This window comes from Pagrus major, chromosome 20 (genome assembly GCF_040436345.1).
Source record: "Pagrus major chromosome 20, Pma_NU_1.0".
Taxonomy (NCBI): Eukaryota; Metazoa; Chordata; class Actinopteri; order Spariformes; family Sparidae; genus Pagrus; species Pagrus major.
Genome location: NC_133234.1, coordinates 7899647 through 7923279, shown reverse-complemented (window position 1 = coordinate 7923279; position 23633 = coordinate 7899647). Strand labels below are relative to the sequence as shown.

At 38.6% G+C, this 23633-nt stretch overlaps 1 protein-coding gene across 1 annotated transcript in view; it reads left to right on the top strand.

The window, feature by feature from the left end:
• Positions 1–23633, top strand: part of pemt (phosphatidylethanolamine N-methyltransferase) — a 59368-nt gene that overhangs the window by 5212 nt on the left and 30523 nt on the right. The window contains exon 3 of the mRNA XM_073489522.1: positions 20353–20468. Within this exon, the coding sequence (XP_073345623.1) occupies positions 20353–20468 (116 nt within the window). The remainder of the gene's footprint in view (positions 1–20352; positions 20469–23633) is intronic.

Sequence of the window (23633 nt, the reverse complement as noted above, 5' to 3'; positions counted from 1 at the left end):
TAGCTTTAATCGATGGATCGTCAGAAGAATCACTCATGACAATAACTTTTGGTTGCAGCCATAGTGCCTACATTTTCAACGCATTGGAAAGACTAGTGTCTGGTGCTGTTAAATCTTTTCAGTCATGTTTTCCACCCACACTACCCCTCATTTCCCACTCCTCCCCAAGAAGCGAGGAGAAAGCTTTTTTTTACAAAAGGTGCACACAGTCCTGTTATTAGTGTACTTTGTGTACTGCTTTGCAGTTTGAAATGACCCACCAGTCTGTCCCAATAATTAACCTACAGTACAACATGTACAGCATGCAGTTCTGTGAAGAGGCTGCACTCATATGAGGTCACATCCACAATGTTTTTTTTACTCTTGAAAGATAATTTACTTCATTTCTGGTGCTCAGAGGTTGGGGTCACACTGAAGTAGAGTGATTTTAATAACTTGCTTAGAACAGCAGTCTTTCAGTGAATCATCACTGACCTCATGATTTGATTATGATTAAATCATCAACAATTCAAATGCACAACCATTCTGGATGCATCTCTTTTATTTCCTCCGCACATGTCTACTTTTTCATCAGTTTACACAAGCCGTCAGATAATTCTGAACTACCTTTGTGCTTAGGAAGTTCTTTCAATAATCACTACAGCAATCTGCAATACAAAAACTGCATCTTTTAAATACCAGTATCTGTGTGACACATACATATGTATTAAATAGAAAACAATAATTGCAGTATTCTGTAATCTACCAAAATAATGTAAGGTTTTCACATTGCAGCTCTAAGAGAAAGCACTGCCTGGATGTGTCAAACATCACAAACATAACTCTGCTGCACACACCTCTCTGAAATTCAAGCAAAGTTGACAGCACCTTCCCAATTCTTGGCTTATTTGCTGGGCTCACTGTATTCTTTATAGTTGCAGACGTTAGCTGAGGCTGAGGTGACGTGGTTCATCAAATTTGTCGTATTATCAATTTATTACATTTTTGTGAGGCAGATGTTACATGCAGTGTGTGTCTTGTCCAGATTGTGCTTTCCAGTAGGTTCATAAAATCAGATTTAATTTATTTTTAATAAATCTTAATCTTATCTTAATCAAAATGTTTTTTTAAATTTAAAATGAACTTGATTTACATAAACTTTATATTTACTAATAAAAAAAAACAACCTCTTAGTGGCCTCATTTGCAGATAACCAAACCCCACATCCCAAACCCAAAGCTGTTATTTAAGGAAATGTAATGTCAGGTCTGTGGAAGTGTTAGATAAATGCAAACAATGTACTTGTTTTTCATTGCTTTTAATACAAAAGTCTTCTTGTTACGTATTTCAACCTAGATGTACCAGTCTGAGGGAGACATGCTGTTGAATGCTGGGGCACTACATGTGGGTTGACCTCTCACAACTCATAACTCTCCTCCTGCTTAATATCCTACTTATGTATTTTAAACGCTCATGTACTATATGTTCTGTCACATAACAAAAGAGAGGGACTCCTCACCAGCTCTTTAATAATGGAGGTAGACCTATACTTTACATTGAACTGAACACAGTGTTCCTACTGGAACAGAGACACAGCAAGGCCTGTTCCTTGAATTTGGCGTTTGTGTGTGTGTGTGTGTTTGTGTATGTCTGTGCGTGAGTGTGTGCATATGTGCATGTGGGCACGGATCAGGACGTACCAGCTCCCCACTGCCACTGCTTATCCTTTTATCTTTTCACACTGCCATGAAACACTGATCTCACACACACAAACACACATAAACAGATAATGAAGCCTGCTGGCTTAACCTATGCATTAGGAAAATATCAAATGTCGGGATTTATCAGAAAACATCGAAATCAAACTCTATTTGTGTTTTGAGGCAGATAAGTCAAGAGGTGTTTTCTCTTTGATTAAATGATTTGGCTTAAGTCAATGACACGCTGCTCCAGCCGGAAAATAGAATTAGATGAAGCAACAGGAGATGTAATGTGGGCTCAGTGGGGGCCAGGAGGTCAGTGTGCCACAGAGAGGCTGTGACACATTGACCTGGTTGTGGAACGAAGCCGATCCTGCTGTCAGGCACCAGCGACATTCAGCCTTGGGAGTGGTAGAATCACTGCAGGCTTGAATGACCTAGGCAATACCTGCACAGTGTTGGCTTTGAAAAATCTGTGTGTGTGCGTGCGTGTGGCCTATATCATGACTCATCTTTTTGGCCACCTTGAGTATTTTATTCATTGTATATCTCGACTGTTAGTATGGGACTGACCTGAGCAAAATGAATTTCCCTTTGTGGATGGAGAAAGACATCTGTCTGTCTGTTTTTCTATCTACAGACGAGAGTTACGTCTCTGAAAGCCTCTGGAAAGCACAGATGTCACACGGAGAGCCTGTCAGTCAGCTGGCACAGCGCGGCGCTCTCATTACACTCATCTCCAGCACGCAGACTTCTATGCCTGCTGATGCTAATTACACCTGTGCTCTGATTGCTGGGGTGTCATCAGGTGCAGATGATGTCATATCCTCCCACTAAATGTGGCGGTAATGAGTTGTGCGGAAAGCTGATTTCTTGTTTTTATTTTTTTTGTGCGAGCATTCCATCATATTCCTCCATAATCATACCTCTGACAGTCCAAATACGGCGCTGTTTTTTCAAACAGGGGAGATTGTCTTGCAGGTAAATCATTTTCAGTAAGAGGTGAATCTGATAGTGTTGTGTTGGAGTTGTTCCCAGCACATCACCATAACAGTTTTTCTTCACACTTTAAATGGAACATGTCACTGAACGTTCTAAACCATGACACCATTTACCAAAAGACTGGCACATTTCCCACAACGATAAACACTATTTCCCTGTTTACATACATGGTGAAAAACTCGACACACAGATCTCTTAATTTATCACTGCCTGCACCGTGTACTCAGTTAGAAAGCAGAGGCATTCAATGTCAATAACTCAAGTCATCACAGCTGCAACTTAATTAAGACACAATTCCTCAGGTGGAAACAGTGAGAGGCAAATTATGGTGTTTATGTCAGATGACATGGTTCTGAGTGGCGAGTTTAGTTTTGACATGGAAGCTTTAAGTTTGTGAAGATGAGTGTGTAGTTATGCATTTGTGGTTAGAGTTTTTAGAAATTGAGCATTATTTCAAGAAATGTGTCTTGGCAATTGAGAAAAACTTTAATGTTGCTCCGGGACCATCACTGACACTGACCAAACTTTTTTAATGTCATGTAATGTGACTCAAGATAAAAGAAAAATTCACATATGGGAGAAGTTATCGTTTCCAAGATTGTGAAAGGGTGAAATTGAACCTAAACCATGTTTTCCTAAACCTAACCAAGTATTTGTGTTCCCTAAACTTAACCGAGTATTTCTGTTGCCTAAACCTAACCGAGCATTTCTGCTGCCTAAACTTAACCAAGTATTTTTCTTTCCTAAACCTAACCAAGTATTTGTGTTCCCTAAACCTAACCAAATTGCGACAGAAAACTGAAAAAACATGGAAAATACTAAGCAAAATTAGTGTCAAAATAATAAGAGAACAGTATAATAATGTGTTGCAAACAGGATACAAAACCCGGTATACTGAGAGAGAGTCCTGTACGTAACCCACCCACCCAGCCAGGAAGCTTGCTCCAGGTTTGGTTTCCGACGCAGTTTCGTAAATTGGGATGATGGAACACCAAAACAAGTCGTAAAACTATGGCATCATAAGAACGTGATTGGTCTGTTTGAATGATGGTCGTTAAAAGTTGATTATGATGCTCTATAAGAGTGCCTGGGGCTTACTTTCAGAGCGCTTGACTTCCTGTCAATTCACACAAGGAGAGTATGTGAGACCCTGCAGATCCAAGCGAGTACACAAGCAGATATCATTTCCTGTCTTAAAAAACATTATTGATTATGGTTTTACTATGTTTGGATGAGGTTAGGGGCAGAAATGGAATAGTCATAATTATGTTTTCATTAGTGTATAATCACCTAAAACTAAGAATTATTGTGTTTACATTACCTTAGAATGAGCTGGAATGATGTTATACCTACAGAGGGAGCGGGTCCTCGTGGAGTCCACCATGTTGCACCGCCTTATTTTTACAGTAGCCCAGGACAGACAAACCAAACACTGACTCTAGTGAGAGCTTCGTACTTTACTCTTTTAGCTCAGACACAATACCCAGGTTGAAAATGAGTTAATATCTGCTTTTACAAATGTGTCATCGTGTATTTGTAACAGGGAGGACCCTCTGCACCTCCTCTTCTCTGCCTCTTCATTTCCGTTGTTTTTCACACTTCACTTCTGCACCATTTTTGTCCCCTTGACCCCTGCTGTTTTCTCCTTTCACTCTGTCCTGCTGCTCTCACCCACAATAGGTTTTGTCACAGCGAGGGTAAGTGAATCGCACAGTTGTAATTTTCTCTTTTCTCCTGTATGACGAGGCCTTCATGTACCCGCTTGCCACTCCCCTGTAATCCCCAGGTCTTTTCTTTCCTATTTTTGTCATCATTCCCTCTCTATATCCTTGGCAGTTGGCCCGTTCCTCTGTCTTAGTCCAAAGTAAGAGTCTGTGTGAATATTAAAAATGACAGTTTTATAAATCTGGAATGTAATTAAAACCAAATTTGTTCCAGAGTTTCTGTTTAGTAATCAAGGCATGTGTAAGGCTGGACCTCATCCCGAGCGAACATCCTCTGATCCACAGGAAGAACATTAAGTCTGACCCGAAGCAAATTGGCAACGCAATGACAATTTATCACAAGGGCTGTGTACTGAACCTTAGAGCTTTTTGAGTGGCAATAAAAGTGGGTCAGCAGAACACAAATTAAATTTCTGCCTTGTGACCCTTTAATGAATAAAAACAGATGTTTTTTTTTAGTTAAACACTTATTACTATAATTTCACAAAAAAACTATGTTGTGATAAGACATGAAACTTAATACAAACTTGAAATACAAATACATTCAATAACACCAATACAGTAATATTGTGTACTGTAGATAAGCAAATGTGCATGGTATCATACTGTCATTTTGATTTGGAACTTTAGCTTTACCTCAAAAAAACTACTACTTACTGTTACCAAGCAGCTGAATCTGTTATCTGTTGGATTACATGTTACCTACATCTGTGACTGAATGGAAACTACTAAAACAAAGTTCTCTCTGATTCTCGATTCTCATATTACCATTAATAATCCTACATAGTCACAAATACTGTAGATACTAGAAGTATGAATCTTCACTGGCCTCACGATTCGATTCGATTATGATTCAGCTGTCAATGATACGAGTGTCAAACTGTCAAACGATTCTCGATGAATCGCGATGCATCTCGGTGGCATCATCAATGATCTATATTACTGCACACTGCTACTTTTTCATCATTTTAATTCCCCTTTTATTCAGAAAGGCCTTCCAATAATCTAACTATAGCAGTCAGAAACAACAGTGAATGTACCAACTGTACAGACATTATGTGTGGCTAGGAGCAAAGTACATTGTGCTAATATGAGTGTCAGAGAGATGTCCTTAATGTTGCCAACTTAGCAACTTTATTACTAGATCTTATTTTTCTAAAACGGCACACTTTTTTCCTCTCCCTTGAGGAGAGTCGCCAATATTTCCCTCTGAATGTGCTACTGTATCATGTGGTTGTTGTTGTCTAGACTAAGTGTGTTCAATGAGTGGGGGAGAGCAGCAGCATGTTCAGTCAACCAATCAGCAGCCAGACAGAAAGTGAATGCTGTGAAAAATAACTAATGATATAGTTAGTGAGAGAGTCAAATTTAGTTTAGTTTTTTTAAATCTATATTTTATGTAGATACTTAAATTGTGATGTAGATGTTTCCGAAATCTCCAGGCATGTCCAAACTGTTCCAACTGAACGTAAAGCACAGGTGCAATTGAAAACATTAATGATGGCTGCATACCATTTAATTTTGCCAATGCAACCCTTGCATTGCACACACACACACATTCAATGGCATGGTTCACTGGAACCTTTAATATGGAAGTTGTAATTAATGTAATCTGTTTCACCTGGCAACAGGTTAGCATTGTCAATACAGTTTTATGTTGGTCAGCAGCACAAATTCACATGTCAGAGTTCACCAAAGTTAAATGCTGATGTCTGGGTCATTCGTCTTTGTCTTTGTCTTTTCCAGTCTACTGACAGCCCCCACAAATTTATCAAATTTAATCATAATTGTGTTGGGACAAAATTAACCACTGATGCGTATGGTTCTGTTTGTTTTGTTAAAAAAAAGAGTCAAAAGTTTTTTCAACAAATGTACAGTATGTTCCTTAAACTGATGTATTAAAATATTACTATTATTTTGAGTATAGGTATTATTTTGGTATTGATGATGCACACCTAATATATCACCAATGTGTTGCCGAAGTCAAGACTAGCTCCTTTGTTTTCTTGACCTTTTTCTTTATAATGATATAATATAGCTTCTGCTGTTTGTTGTTCTCTGAATGGTGGGGCAGGCTCAAGCATATATTTTTAGATTCAGTTTCTAACGCTACAGTAAAGTAATTACAGACTCGGAGTGTGGGTCCATTCTGCATGACAGCCTTGTGAGATGTTTATCAGAGTTCACGTTTTCATCTTGCTTTTATAGATAATGTGTTTTTAGTCTTTATCGCAATGATTACATGTTGTGGCCATGAATTATCAACTGGTTACATAAGCCTCTGTCTGTGTTCAGAGGATTGCAATAAGAAACACTTCCTAGCATGAAACTTGCAAAGTTATGCTGCTGCTTTAAAATGTGTTTAGGAAAATTACACCCTTCATCTTAGACAAAGAGAGGGCCTCTACTATGTCCTTCCTTAAAAGTTCAGATAAATAAATTCCTGCCCCATTATATGTGTGACACAGTTCCAACCCAAAAACAAGCTCATGAACTTTCACACTCACACTGATGTTTCTGAAACTTTTCTGCTGCTACTGCACCTTATAGTTCCCTGTTGAGTTTTTGACCACTCATAAATGGTTTATAAGAAAGAAAGTGCACTCATTGCATATACTTTGGCCTTAAAGGTCATATCGATGTGCCATTTTGGCACCATCTGTGCCATTTAAAATGTATCAGGTACCAAACTATATATTTAACTTATATGTTACCATAGGTGCTTACTATAAGCAATGCTGAAAGGAAAAGTTAGTGCCACAGATATTTAATATTTTTTACAATACATTTCATTTGTGTTGCTCATCATTGTGAATCAGTTGCTCAGGCAACAAGAATGCGCAGTAATTCTTGTGCTCAGTGACTGGAGAGGTAAAAGAAGATGAAAACTGTTGGTCTTTGCTTAGATGATATTTGTACAGTTTGAGGATGATACCTCTTTCAGATTAAATGTTCTCCTTTCCTTTCGTTGCTGTCTCAGCCTCTGAAGATTTCTTCAGAACTATTTAAAAGTCAAATCTGCTCCGACATAGAGGAGATTAGATCGGGTCTTGGGCTAAGATGTCACGCTGACACTTACACGCTGGGAGGAAAGTGGTCACCCTGTTCTTTGTCGTTTTATCTCAACGCCTTAGGCTGACATCTCAGCTGGAATCACGTGGACATTATGTCAAGCATTAGATAACAGGATGTGGGACCTAACTGTGCAACTATAACGGAAGGATTGATGTGCAAGCTATATTCTGCAGACCTTCAAAGTAATGCTCTTGTACAGCCCTAGTGGCTTGGATAAGATGTTGGAAAACTAAATTCTAACATCTAGTTGGAAACCAATGAAAAATTCTTTACAGAAGGTTTGGATTGATAGTGAAAAAGTCAAAAGTAATGGATAAATGGTTGGAATTGTGTCAGAAATTGTAATATCAGTTCTAATTGATATGGAACATGACAGGTAGTGTAGGTGAAGGGAAACCTTATTTTCATCTGCCAGGGCTGTGGACGTATGTCAGACAAAAAAGGATGGGAACCAATGCTTTACAGAGCATTAAGAGATTGTTGGGTTACATAGACTGCACCCCGTTAGATCTTAGACCTGTGTTCAATCTCTAATCGATCTTTCTCACTCTGCTTTCAAGCCCTACGTGAGACTTAAGCCAAATGTTTGCAAGAAATGCAAATATACAGAAATTACTTCAAAAGCAGCATCCCATGAAATTGTATGTGAAGATTCGGGAGATTGGACGCTGGTTTACACGAACACGAAAGTGCGCATACAAAGCCTCAGTGATGTAAGGCTACCATCTCCCAGGGGTCTTATCTGGCGCCTGAAGGGGTGCTGATGCAGCCAAGGGCAGAACAATAACGTCCGAATGAGTCATCAATGTTGAGACAGGCAGACGGAGGGACTTGATGGAGTGAAGCAGAGAGAAAAAGGGAAAGGAATAGGTGTTTCATTTCGTTCAGACTGCCTTGAGAAATTACAAAGGACAGGGGAGAGAACATAATATTTTTTTTAAAAAAACACCTCCAAAACCAGGGGGAATGTGAAAAGCAAACAAAGGTGAAAGTACAATGAGATGTCAGTGTAACCTCTAGAATATCTCTGATTATTTATAAACTCTAAATGCTGGGAAAAGGAGAAAATAAATATAAACTTTGAAAATGAGGCGGAGGATCCTCATGCCACTTATTTAAGTGAAGAGAAAAGGAGGAAGCATAAATCAAATTCAGAAATAAAGACTCTGATGAGACAAAGCAGCAGAAACTACAAGAACAAGTGAAAGGCGGTGTATTTAGTTGCTTATAGGATGTGTCAGTTTTTTTTTTATCTACCTGTCACCTCTCCACCTTGAAATGCTTCAAATGCTCTGACACCTTCATTTAGAGTTCTTGTGTGAAGGTGCAAAAAATGAAATAGGAAATGACTATTAACAGTATCATTAATGGTCATCTTGAAACGTACATTTCTGACTATATTTACGTGCATGCTCAGGAATGTGGATACACTTTAGATTTTTTGTAACGAACCCCGTCAGTTTACATATTGGCATGACAGCTTCGGCAAAATGAAATTTAACAATAAACATTCAGGGAGATTATTTTTATGGTCTGACGCACAAGTGTTACGCACATGGGAGCAAAACGTCTTTGTCAGAGACCGCAATCTTAGTGGCAGTTATATTAAGGATGATTATTAGCTGAGGACTGTGCATTAAAGTGTCAGAGTTTGGTTGGAGTCAGCTAGTGTGTGTGTGTGTGTGTGTGTTGTATCCTTTTTATGAACCAGTCGTAGCTTTAGATCTCAAGTGACAACATTTATTGTCATTAATTAACACAAAATTAACGTGAATTTGTAGTCAGGATTTTGGCTTTCAGTGTTCAGAAATGACTGTTCATTTCTGAAGTAAAACAATTATGTGTGAATTTGCCTGCACTATCATTACACCAGTCTTTTGATACATTCTATTGCCTTTTGCTAAACTCTGCTCCTCTTAGCCTATTTACTGTCAGTGCAGCTGTCAAGCTCTCTAATTAAGCTCAGTTTTTTGTGGTAACAGTTGTAGATTTGCCACTCGAAATTCATGGTAATTTTTTAAACAACAGGTCGTTGATTTTACCCAGATATAAACAATTACAGGCTTCCTCATTCGTGTAAACAATTGTCAATTTTGTCAGCTGAAATTACAACTGTCCGGGGCAGATTTTATTAGCATTTGATAGCTAGCTAATTAATACAGATAATGTAATTTGGTATTTTGGTAAGTTTGTTGGTTTTTTAGCAGGATTCCACAAAAACCACGGAAGGGATTTCCTGGAAACTTGGATGGAGGATGGGACTCGGTCAAGAATAGCCCCCACTTTCTTTAACAATCTGATATAGGGCGACATTTTTGTTAATTTCTCAGGGAATATAGCAAAGATCTTGGTGCAGGGTGCAGAATGCAATGTGGCACTAACAAACTGGTATTATTCTTGGGGCACTCTGAGGTTTTTTCCCTCAACTGTGCCAATTTTGTGTCTCTGTGACTTGCTGTGCACCCCAGTGGGAGAACAGGGGCTGTATGTGCCTATTGCCATCCAGCAGCCCACTGCAACCTTGGTGCCAAGAATAAGTGCGTCCCATCTGCCCTGAGCAGCTCAGGGCACTTTTGTTACACATTATTTTGGTCCCTTGATGTGGTACACTCACATAGACCTCTCCAAAATCACACAAATCCTTTTTATTGAAGTTTTGTTCTTTTAATGAATCAGCTGATGTGTTTTATTCCAAATGTAGCAATACTATACAATGCCTAGGTATAGGCTACTAACCATGATAGCAGCAGACTACTATATATTATATTTACTTTCCCTGGTGATTGTGAAACCTCAGTGCACACTCGTACACTATGTGCAGATAAATCTTGTTAGTCGGATTTATTGTTCAAGGAAGGTTACAGTGGTATTCAGTTTTTCAGGTATACCGTTATGAAACTTGACTGTTATCATACCTTGTACATTTGCTTATCTAAGGTGTTGATTCCTACTTTATAAGTAACTTATTAATTTTATCTTTATAGTTTATTTTTAGTTAATGTCAAGTTTCATGTCTGTCAGGACATAATATTTAGTGAAATTATGATAAAGTGTTTCTTTAACCACAAAAAAACCTATTGTTTTAATTACTTTAAGTGTCATTGTTACTGATAATCATAATAATAATTGCGTAATAACATATGATACCCTAAAACATTTCCATTTTCTGAGATGGTTGTCTTACCATGAAAATGTCATACCGATTGCCAAACTGTCCATCATGACAGACAAAGCCCTGTGTTTAAAGTGGATGAAACAAGAAAATGTGAGTGGTCGCCTCTTACACCCTCACCTGTAGTGTATGATAATTTATTCTTTCTGATCCCATCCTGTATCCAAGTGTGCCACAGGTACACATGACACACCAAAAGGGCACTTGGCATCTCCCTGATGCACTGGGGAGGGTGAACTTGACTGCAATCTGTGCTGCATTGTTCAAGAAAATAGAGCTCACTTTATCCATGCCATTCACTTCTGCCACTATGTTTTTAGTTTTGGAAAGACAAAGAAACCCTTGATCCAGTAGTGTATATATTCTTTGGCTTCGTCTGCACTCAGATGATCCTGATTACTGTTCCTTGTCTTTCTGTTTTTTATAAGTAATTGCTCAAACAAAATCTACCATCCCACTGTGCCCTCAGAAGCAGAGGTCAGCCTCAGTTGAACAATTAGTTGCCATCCGGTGCATGCCTTCTCAACCTGCCCATATGTGGCCATGAAGCTGATAGAGCAAACAACATATTCAACATCATCTGATCTTCTCCCTGCATATGCAGTTGGTCTGATTCATCTGGTTTGTGCTGCCCGCTGACCTACATCTATGGTAACACAGTTCTCATCAGCTCATGCTGTCCATGTCGTCTGCTACAGCGACGGGTAGTGACGTGCAGTTGAAGTTGTCTGTTAGACAGCAAAGGTCAGGAAAAATCATTATTGCAAATGCTTTTTGAGCCAGAGAAAGCAAAGAATGGGCATCCGTTTTAAATTATCTCCCACATGGTTTCAGTACTTTTTGGATACATTTCTTAGATGTTTAGAAGATTAGATTGACATTAGATTGGAACTAATGTACAATTTGTTTTTGGTACACATGTTTGAAATAGGTTCAATGGGACAAAAAGCCTAAGCTATCTGACAGTCAAACACTTGGCTGGTTCTTAAGGCAAGACCAACAGATAGCTCACCCTTCAGCTTGATTTATGCTTGAATCTATGTAATACCTATGGCTTAAGCTCTGCTTAGATGTATGCCCCATGACGTAGCCCATGCCGTAGCCCATGTCTACACCTTAGCCTACCCCATAGCATATGCCATAGCCTGACATGCTCCCCCAGTTTCCCCAGTAAATACACTGACCTCTTCAGCTGTTGCTCTTCTTGGGTTATACTCCTCCTCTGGAGCTTTTCACTGCTGGGGTGTCTCTGGGCTACTAAGAGAGGACAGGCTGGATGTCCTTGCCGATGTCCTTGCCGAAAGCAAGTCCTGCATCCAAGCTCAGTGTGTATGGAATCACAGGACTCCACTCTGCCTAACCCAAAGGCACAGCACACAGAAGTCTGTGTGTTTACCAGGGTACCGCTGTATCACTGCTGCCAGCAATGCAGACACGCCAGCGCACATGTATAAATGCTCACAACGGCGTGGGCCACTTGCGTAGGTTACAGCATAGGCTCTGCATAGAACCTACATGCAAATCCATGTCCTTGGACAAAATACTGAACCCCAAAGTGCCAACGGTGTGTCAGTGCGTGAATGGTTGAGTTGTAAGTGTTGAAATATCGCTCCTGTCGAGCAGGTAAGCACCCTGCATGGCAACCTATGCCATCAGTGTATGAACGTGTGTGAATCCAGGAATGTGGCATGTGTTGTAAAGGGCTTTGATTGGTCAGTAGACTAGAAAAGCAGTCCATAAAGGCAGTCCATTTCCAAACAGGCACAAATGCAAACAAACTGTGTAAACTGCAATGGGCAAAGAAAACTGATGGACAGTGCTACAGAGTTCAAATAAAAGACAAAAAAAAAAAAAGACTTGAGTTTAAATCTGTTGGTAGGAAAGAATGTTGAAGTTGCTGTGTCTGCTGGATGTATACGTAGGCAATTGTTCGTAAATACCGCAGTCATATGAACTTGTTAAAGTGTAATATCACTCAGTGGCAGGCTTATTGTTGTTTTATGGGTTTTTTTTTCTGCCTTCAGATAAAAAAGATCCCTTAGTCTTATGCAGCCTGACCTCAAATGACTGTGAAACTGAAGATAACACAATCAGTAGCTGATTTACAGTAAGTCATTAATTAAATTCATTAGTGACCATACTGTATGTATTAGGTTCAGTCAGATAAGGGGTATAGATATTCATGATTTCAGTGAACAACCAAAGATTTTGTTCATTGTTTTCATGTTTTTATTCATTGGACTCAATTACGTTGATTGCCTGGGTGATCTGACCTCAGAAGTACCCACGCAGTGTGGGCTAAACTTGTGTGGTTGTATGAGTCACATTGGTTGGCATTGGAAGGCATTCATATTCAGAAATCCGTTCTGCTCGTTGAATTTCTGTGAGCTTTAGTTGAAGAACAAAATGGTGACAGCTATTTAGGATATTTTTTCAAACTAGCCTTAAATTCAGCCCAAACGATTCAGCAGTTCTTTCAGGAAAGTCTTTCAAAGGCAGATGGGTTTTTGGGGAAATTGCCTAAATGTTCAACATAGTCTTCAAGTCATAGGAGCTTGCAAATTTGTATATTAAAAAAAAAAAAAATCTCAAATGGTGGCCTCAATTTATTACCGTAATTGCTGAGAATAAGGGGTTTATGTTTTCATTCTTTGGACTTATTTACACTGGTTGCAATGGTGATCTGACGTCAGGTGTTCTCACACAGTGTAGGCTCAAGTTTGCGTGTGTGTGGATGAGTCACAATGAAATCCATGTTGGGATTTTTTTTCTTTTCTTCAATTCATTCAAATTTACAGAAAAAATCTTTTCCAGCCGACAACTCAAATCTGCTGTTTGATTTACTGTGGGTCCAAGTTGTAGCACACAGCTTGTTTCAAAAATCATACAAAAGTACAATAACAGGGATCAACTGATTTGTTTTAGTGGTCGACGCCACTATCCATTAGTATCAAGTATCAAGGAAACAGATATTTTGAACTGACATGCATTTCCAGTTAAAATAAAAATCATAATGTCAAAATGTAGAATAAACAATGATGGAATGTAACTATCTACAATTTACTCAAGTTCTGTACTTAAATACAATTTTAAGGGTACTTTACTTGAGTATATCCATTTTCTGCTACTTTATAGTTCCATTCCACTACATTTATTTGATATTTTAGATACTAGTTACTTCAGAGTATTCAGTGTTGATAGGCTATTTTTTGTGACATGTTACACATCAGATAGTATTGTGATAGGGATTACATTTTCTAAATTAATTGAATTAATGGGCAATTGGACCCCAAAACCACTGATACCGATTAATGAAAAGATGCTCAATATTGGCCTCGATAATTAGCCAGGCCAATGATCGCTCTATCGCATACTGTATTGCCATGAATCAGTCCTGGTCATTGAGTCACAACATTGCCCACAATGGCCTAATCCACTAGATATTAATATTAAATATTAAACAGCTACCATTGTCGGACAGAATGTCAAACAGTTACATTTCATCAGACAGTATATGCAGTCTTATTACCCTCCCAAATTCAGTAGCTGACTATTCTGTGCATTATATTCAGTCTGTGCGTTATATTTATAATTATTATTACAATATAGTTAAAGACAAATAATGCCCTATTGATAAATTACCATATATTGCTGTGGTCTCTGTCTATCCCATCAGGCTCAAGGCTTTTATGAGTTACCAAGTCTAAAGATGCCTGTCCTTATGAAAAGATCAGAAAAGTGTCATTTCCACCAAGCAGTTGGGTTCAGTACAGTTAATTTTGTTACAAATTGAAAGCGGTTACCTCGAACCTGGTTGGCCCTACATTTAATAGTACTGACTGCAGTGGAAACACAAAGCAGATCTGTACGGTTACCAAGGGTTACGTATGGTTCAGAGGGCGACTATACCCAGAGTACTTTCAATGGAAATGCAGGCCTGTATGTCTTTTTTAGGTGATCAGTGTCAAGAAGCCAAATTTCAGTGTGACTCAAATGTTGCTGTACCTGATGATACTCACAAAACTTTCCATGACAAACAAGCCACAGTGTAAGACTTTCAAATCCTACAGTTCCCAGATTTTCTGTTTGAAAGTATACACTATTTTCCTTTTATGTGTTTTGTATTCAGTCCAGTTCAGTCTGATGACCTCAGTGATACAGGGAGAGCAGCTGGTTCCATAATCCTGACGTCTGCATGTATTTATTTTGAGTTTTTCGCAGCCTGTAAGCATTTCAGCTGAATCATTGTTGGTGATATAATCAGGCAGATATGATAGGTTAGACCTCCTACCTCTGCCTGGAGGTGGAATGGGTGCAGCCATAACAGAGGTCTCATCTCATTAGGCTTTAACTCACATGAAAGAGATGTCTCAAGGGCAACAATAAAACGTGGTTAATGGGGAGTAAAATGACATAATTTATGTATTTTCCAAGTCCAGTAAAATTAAAACCACATTGAGTTTCATTGTTTCATTTTTCCCTTCAAAGGGTGTAAAGGCATGCAGTAAATTAACTTCTGAGAGTTAGCTCCTGATAATGTACCACTGACCAATGCAACTGACTGATACTTTACACTACTGCGGCTGATAAGTTAGCCTGACAGTGGTAATAAATAAAAGGTCATGGGGTCACGGCCAAGGAGGTGTACCTCTACGTGACCAGTGAGTTTCCTGGAAATCTGACTCTGAGATAATGTGATATCTATGGTGCAAAGTTTGACATGAAATGCCCCGAAGTCACAAAAATGTCAAGACCATGATTGTCCACAGCAAATACTGCAAATATTCAGGGATACATTTTCTGAATACCTTTTCAAGGAACCAAGGTATAAGCTTCCTCTGGCAATTCTAAATTAACTTACCCAACTTAAGAGCGTAATGTTTGAACTTGTTAGAAATAGTGTTTTTGAACATTACGTTGTGTTTTTGGTGGTGGTGTGTTTTTATGTTTTTTCAGCACCTCCTGCAGTCCACACTACAGCAGCCTAAAAACACTACCATTATTCAAATGGCAATGGGAGGAGTAGCGTTATCGCCACAAAGCCTGTTTTGGCTAGCACCTCTTGGTGACTGTACCTAGCCACAGCAGTGCTTTGAGCTAAATGTTAACGTTAGCATGCTAACATATCCACAGTAACAGTGTTAACGTACCGATATTTAGCAGGTATAATATTATTTTAGGAAGCTAACATTTGCTTACAAGCACTAAATGTACATCTGAGGATAATGGGAATGTTTATGGATTTGGTCACACACCAAAAAAAGTATTATTATTATTATTATTATTATAATTATACTATACTATACTAATTACTATACTAATTCAAATGTCTGGGGATCAATAAAGTTATTACAGTTTATCTGGAGAGGAACATAAATGTCATTTCACAGCATCAAATAGTTACAAATGTCAACATTGTGGTAATGCTTGAGGAGAAGGAAAAGAAAGCAGATCACCAAAGCCGTTAGGTTGTATCCTCTGGGAACACAAGTTGTTGTACAACATTTTATAGCAATCCAGTAGATCCAGTAGATCCAATCCAATAGATGAAGTATAAACCTTCATACTAAAACCTGGACCTGCTGACACCAATAGAGGAACATTTGGAAGGCTACCAACTCAGGGGATCACTACAGTCAGTATGGCTTTATTCTTTGGGGACCATGATTGTTGCACAAAATGTATTGCAATCCAACTGATATTCTTTCAGTCTTGACTAAAGAGGTGGAGCAAGCGACTGACAGACAACATTGCCATCCCTAAAACTACACTGCTAACATGCCTAAAACCTCAATTGTTCTGTTCCCAGGTTTTTGATTGTTTTTCTAAATTTAGTTTGTTTCATTGACAGAGCAGGTGCTCCCAGTATTTTCTTCACTGCAGTTAACAAAATGTGCATAAATCCCCAGATATTTAAATATTTAATCATTCCTGTCTGAATTGATTTAATCAGGGTGTCGCAGGTGTGCATGTGATCCATCTATGTTCCTGTTCTCTTTCTGCTCGTTACTGAGGGACAGCACACATCCTTGCATTAATACACTTGGCTGAGCGTGTACGTGCATTTGTGCCTGTGTGCAGGTTGTCCTCCATTGAACACAGCTGTACATTGATATAATGGATCAACCCCAAGCTGTCAATCAGGCTAACAGAAACACAGTGTAGTCAGAGGATTTTGTCCTTAGAGGGGTTGAAAATTACCACAACTTCAGACACTCCAAAGCGCTCTTTTGCCAGTATTATTACATAAGTTGTACTTGAGGTTCTGTTGTCAATGTGTGTGTGAGGGTCTGACTAGGTGAGAATGAGTTGGAGGGTGCTTTCAGCTTTATTTTCCCATTTTTGCTGCTTAGATGTTCTCCTATCAATGAACATGAGACATCAGAAGTCCCTCCTCCTCGAATGTCTACCTGATGTCCTGACTTCAAGCCCATTGATGTACCTCCATCTCAGATTTAAGTGGGCTGATGGGGACTCAGGAGGAGCCTGTTACCTAAGCCTTGATTGAATTTGTCTTGGAGAGCTGCTAGTTCTGCCAAACCGGCGCCACTGTCTGTACTCTCCCCACCTTCTGTTATTTCCATGGCTTGATTGATGATTTGATAACAGCATCAGTAGTCTGCAGAACATCTGAGTATTTTTAGTGTACTCCATCATCCAGTTGAGGGTTGTAAATCACGTTGGATGACTGTGGGAGGGCCTGCAGTCCCATCTCTGCTTATGACTAAAGCGTACTGGTTTGGTGGATTAATAGAAAACGGATTTATTGAATCTATTTACTATCTACAAAATAGTACAATGAAATGCAAAAAAAGTTACCAAAAATGTTAAAATTCAAAGGAGACTTTAATCAATTACCAGTTGCCAATGATATATTAAAATATTACAAAAAATATGGCGTTTGTTTGATTGTTTTGCTTTGGAGCATTTTGTCACAAATCTGACATTCAGTCAATGTCGTCATAACAAACAACCTGAACAGGATGTTACACAGTCAGGAAGATCCTGTAGGATCCAAAAACAATGGGACAAGGTTAGGAAGCCTCTTTTAAAATGTGTTTAATGTAAACCTTTTAAGCATATACTGTATATTATGTTGATATTATGCAGATTTGTATAATAAATATAGATTTACATACTTGGAAGTTTAAGGTCAAGGTTGCACATTTATAGGTAGCATGTAACTGTCTGATTCAAAGGTTCAAGTTGAGATTTGTTATACAAGATAACAATTTTGTCATATAGGAAAACTATATTATTTTCTATTACCCCATAATGTCATTCATTATCCCTGATGACGCATGTTTGACATTATTTTCTTTTCATACAGTTTTCAGCTTTTATTTGTATAATTTCCATTCTTATTTTGATAGTAACACATTCATATGAACATTCGAGTTATTGGACTGTACAAGCTTTTAAGATTTTATTTGCATTATTATCAACATTTGTCCATTTACTTTCCTTGAAAAAAAAAACATTTTTAGTGTGATTCCATTTGCCATACATAGGCATGCATTATTCATGAACACCAATTATGCTTACATTAAAAATGAATATATCTGTTGGTAATTGTCATTCAGAGTAACTGTTTTCCCTTAGAATGCATCATTTTTATTTATGGAACTGAGAAAGCAGTAACAGTATGATGCCAAGTACTGCCAAAGATTTTTAAGACATTTTGCAGCTAAAAGCACATTGCAGTGTTAAAATGTGGTTAAAGAACTTCAACAACTGGTTAATGTCTGAAGCAAACACATTATATTGAGAACAATAACTGTGAAAGTCTTAGTTTCTGAGCTCTATATATTGGTCACTGTCAAAATGTGTATAATTATTAAGTATAATTGATTTCAAAAGTTTAAACATGATAATATTCTAAATATTTAGCCACCAACTAAACACTTTGACACTTTGACTTTGACATTTTGACTGATGTCGTCACATAATTCCTATTTAACAACTGTTGAAAATAATATTTTTGTTATAAGTGAAAGGCAAAAACTACTTTGTCCTGCAATTTTAATCTATTTTTGTTTTCGGTCAATTTGAAAACCTTATTTGTCACGAGGCCAAGTGCAAAGTGTGTTTTTTTTCAGTTTACAGCGGCTTGTGCAGTGCCAACAAAATGTTTGGGTTAATTAGAAACAGGCCTCTTTAATCAGGTACATCTGTGTGCATAGAAATAAACAAATGTTCCCACGTCTGTTGAGTGTTTCTAAACATGCAGTATATGTGCTTGTCTGTACATTTATACACCGCTATTTGCATTGTTTTCTCCTCTGCTTCTTACTCCAGCAGCGTCTGCATCAGATTGGCCTTACTGTTTCTCTTCTACCTTTTTTTAAAAAAAACAAATTATATGTAGAACTTGAGAATTGACCCTGAGTTTGAATGAATTGTCTCACCCTCCACAACATTTCTTTAATATTTATAATAGAATAGAATGGACAGCATTTTATAAGAACCTTTTTTTTAAAAAACAAAATTGAATTATAAGCTTTATTCTCCAAGCCTTTCCCAATAACAAGACTGTCTAACACAAAAGCAGTGTCTCCATAAGAGACACTCCAGTGTGAACAAATTTCTAACATTTAAACTGCATATCAACATTAAAAATGCATTACGTAATTTTTTTATCTCTACATTCACCAACTTGTAACCTGGAAGGTAAATGCATACCATTAATCCCTCCGTTGTTATCTGGCTCACTGTGTCCTACTGTCCTGCAGAGCAGACTTTAATACAATCAACTTCTCGTTCACTCCAGTCTGAGTCACAGAAGTGCTCAAATGATTGGACTTTAATTACATAGCAGTCATCTTCTTTTGGCATGGAACGAGAGAAAGTGACATCAGGGAAAAGCCGCTAGCAACTGCAATGAAAAGACAGTGGATGTGTGGTGCCGGGGAACATGGAGAGGGAGGATTAAGTATGATGCTTACCTTCCTATCACTTCTCCAGGGTGCTCATCGACTAACAGTCAAACACTCTGCTACCAACACATTTTTTATAAGGCTGGTCATGCTCAGCCTTTCACGTAGAGGTCAAAAACCAGTAAGGATGTCATGTCACTTCGTCATTTCCTTTCTTCTCTCAGTTTCTTTCTTTTCTCACCATATAAAGTTTGTTTCATCAAATCTTTGTTCATTTTCCCTCTGTGTTTCTATCCTTCCTCTCCTGAACATAGCAAAAAAGACACAGATGTTGCCATGGCAACGCGTTTTCTATGTTTCATGTACGCACTTCCTCAGCCCACGATCAGTCCGTCCATCAACGGCCCTTTCTGTCAGTAATGTCACAGACAGACAGGTTCACCGTATAGACAGACAGGTCAAATGCTTTTAAAGTTGCGTAACTGGTAGGAGTTGAATGTTTTCTATTTTAAAAGTGCATTTGGGCAATTACAGCTGTGACCACCACTTAGATAAGATCTTTTGCTGCCTTCCCTGTGGGATATGCTTGGTGAAAACTGTCAAAGAAAAAAACAAGACAGCTCCAGCATGCTTTGCCATTGTGTATCACTTTAGGTTTCCCACCAATTAGCCGTATTAATCAATCCATCCATATACTGACATACGTTTCGTCTACACAGTTTGCTTCTCATCATTGTTTTCTAGACCGGTCACCTCCACATATTAACGAGACAAACACCATCATCTCATGTCTTCTGTGCTCTGCCTCTCTGTTGTTTTGTCAGGTGGCGAGATGGGAGCACCGTACACGGAGACTGTCCAAGCTCTTTGGTAGCCCCTACCTGGCCTGTTACTGCCTGGGCTTTGTCATCATTCTGCTCAACGTGTACCGCAGCCACAGGTGACGCACACATTTTCTGTAGCTGGCTAGTAATTTACAGACTGTGTGTTTGTGTTATGTGGTCCAGTTGTTTCTGTTATTTTCCTAGTTTATCCCTATACCTCTTGTCTTCTATTGCTCTTTCTCTCACTAATACTTTCTTAATTAAGGAAAATATACGTCCTTTTTTAACTTTTACTATCTGCCATAGGAGTCTATCTCTCTATTTCTAGGGTCCCATGTCCCCCAGCTCAATAGCCTCTCAATATGAGACATGAATGCTTTTCATGCACACATTACCACATGTCGACATTGATATATCAATGAACAGATTTTAACCATTCAAACTGCATTAGAGGTATCTGTCTCACATCATTCTTTGAGTTCTTTTTCTCTTATGTTAGTTTACAGTATATCAAGAGACATAGGACTCTGGACACATAGGAATGAGTATTCTGCAGTGAGCAGGAAATGAGAAAGCTTTAGCTTTATTAGCTCTAAAAGAACAGCGCCCCCTACCTTTTAGATGCTGTCAAGCAAATCAACAGATTTCATGCCCGCCCCATCCCACTGACTACAAATGTTAAAAAGCAGAATGAAGGCCTGTTTTATATAACTTTTCTCTCAATCAAACTTGGGGGTTTTTTTTGTTTGTTTGTTTCTACCAAACTGAGCAACTCACCTCACTGTTTTTAACTTGCATTCTTTTTTTTAAATTCCCCTTATTCTTACGCTTCTTCTTCTTTCTTCCAGCTCTGTGTCCTCTTTTCTTCCTTTCTCCCATTCTAATCTGTGCCTACGGGTCTGTTTGTGCCAGTGTCGCCCCACGCCTGCTATCATGCAGTACCCAGTGGAAATACACGCTCCCACACCTCCCACTATGGATCAAAATGGTGACAAAGCACCCTCAACAAAACCACACATATACAGTATGCCAGTAGGCTTCCAAAGGATGTCTGGGATGTCTGTTACCAGGCAACAACGCTGTTGGAACAAGCTGCCTCGAAGCGATAAATTGTCTTGCCAGTTTTCTCTTGCGCTTCTGAGGAGAATATTTATCAACACACAGTGCAACATGAGCAACTAAAAATAGTTGTGACTTAACAATTTATTCACTCAGAGGAACAGAAGATGTGAATGAATGATGAATAATGGCTAGAATGTTCAATCCTTCAACCTTCAAAACTCATATTAAAGTAACTCTTTGAAATATGACATGCTTTTAGTTGCACCATTACACTTTAATAGCCAAGAGATTTCCAGTAATTGTAGGGAAATGTAAAATACTTTTATGTCATTTTGCTGGTTTTCTGGCAAATATAAAAGCACATGCTTGCACATGCCTCTACTTTTGTCTTATTAAAGGAGAGCCCTCTTATTTTACACCTAAAGGCCTGTTTAGTAGTCATGGGATGTACTCATAGACTGTATAAAACGTGAACGTAGTCTCCAAGATATCAACCATAGGTTTCTGAGGAGCTAATGTGACGCAATATGTGGTGGCTCACCATCTTGGCAGTGACCGACTTCGCTAAACTCCGGGCTTACCCAAAAAAGAGAGGTGGAGTGTGGTGAAGCTGAGGCAGGCTGAACGAAGCCAGGTTGCTGACAGCTAGCTTCAGGGCCAGTTAGACAGGTAAAGTAGGCAAGTAGCTGCCATTCAAAGCACCCACACCCTTAGTTATGCATAACTTTAAGCCTTAATGGTAAAGAAACCAAAAATGTTTTTTGTACCAGGCCGTGAACATCTTTATTTCTGCTCTAAAGTTGGGCATTTTAATGTTATGTTTGATTGTTAGACACAAAGTGTCATTGCTAGTTTCAGACTGACGCAGTTGTCATTTTCATGCCAAGGTGTTTTCCTGCCATTCAAAGGATGCATTAGATGCGCCTACACAGACGGGTTCACACCGTTCATACACTCTGATTTTATGATTTTAGAGGCTGCTTTCAGTTATTTTTAACATTTCCATGAACACAGTAAGGTACTGTAAAAAATATCGTTATCGTTACGTAACTCCATCTGAAACTAATGTTTAGCTACTATTGCTCTTTGTTAGCGGAGCAGAGAGAGGCACTGAGACTGAGTTCTTCACAAAGAAAACAGTCCATCAGCATTAAATAACTTTAAATAACTTTTGTTTGAATAACAAATCGTCCACAGGCTTGTATAGGCATCTGAGAGAGACGGGCAGGCTCTCATTTTTCACATCATGTTACACAAAAATGTCCAATAAAAAGTGATTAATACATACAAATTGCTAGACATTGTTACATAACGCCCCTTCAATGCCACTGATCAGGCTGTCATATTAGATTAGTTGGCAGTGAGAACTTGTTGACCCTGGACAGGTCGCCCGTCTGAAACATAGAGACAATTCACACCTACAGGCAATTTGCGGTCTATTTAATAGCAGACTCTTTCTTTATATTCAGTGCTTCTGTCTGGAGAGGCTCGATTATGGAATGAGATTTAGCTCCACAGACGTCACTCCTGCCTGTTTTATACCCTTTTAATAAAAGTAAAAATCTAAGTAGATCAAGGTAAATGGTACTGTTTCTTTGTTAAACATACACTAAGAAATCACTTACTTACAATCTTTTCTTTAATGTGGAACTGACAGGAAGATGACTACAAGACAAAAAAAAGGAAATTGGTGCTTAACAAAGTGCAAAACCAACATATTTTCATATTTATGTATACAAGTAAAAGAGTACAAAGTATGCCACTGATCATTATAGGCCATTCATTTAAATTCTTTCCGAACAGCATTTCCAGAGTGAGTCATGCTGTATTCATGCATTCTTTTCTTTTCGGTATTTCAAACTGACACCTCACACATATTCATGTCTGTGCAATTCATTCCATATGAAGTGTGATACAAAACAGATTAATTACATGAAAAAAATCATCCTGAAAGAACATATTTTTCTTGTGCTTCCTGTGTCACCAAGCACACATTACCACATGTATTTTCAAATAGATACGCAGCAGCGTCATAGAGGCAAACAAATTTTACTGTATTCACAGTGGTAGATTGACGCTCTACTGTTATGTAAGCTGTGTGGTAATGATGGCAGTTATCCTGGAGGGGCCACATCATTTATGATGACATAGTGATTAGGAAGGTAACTGGATGGTAACACTGTCTACCGTGCTGCACAGTGGCAGTTTGATCAGCTGTT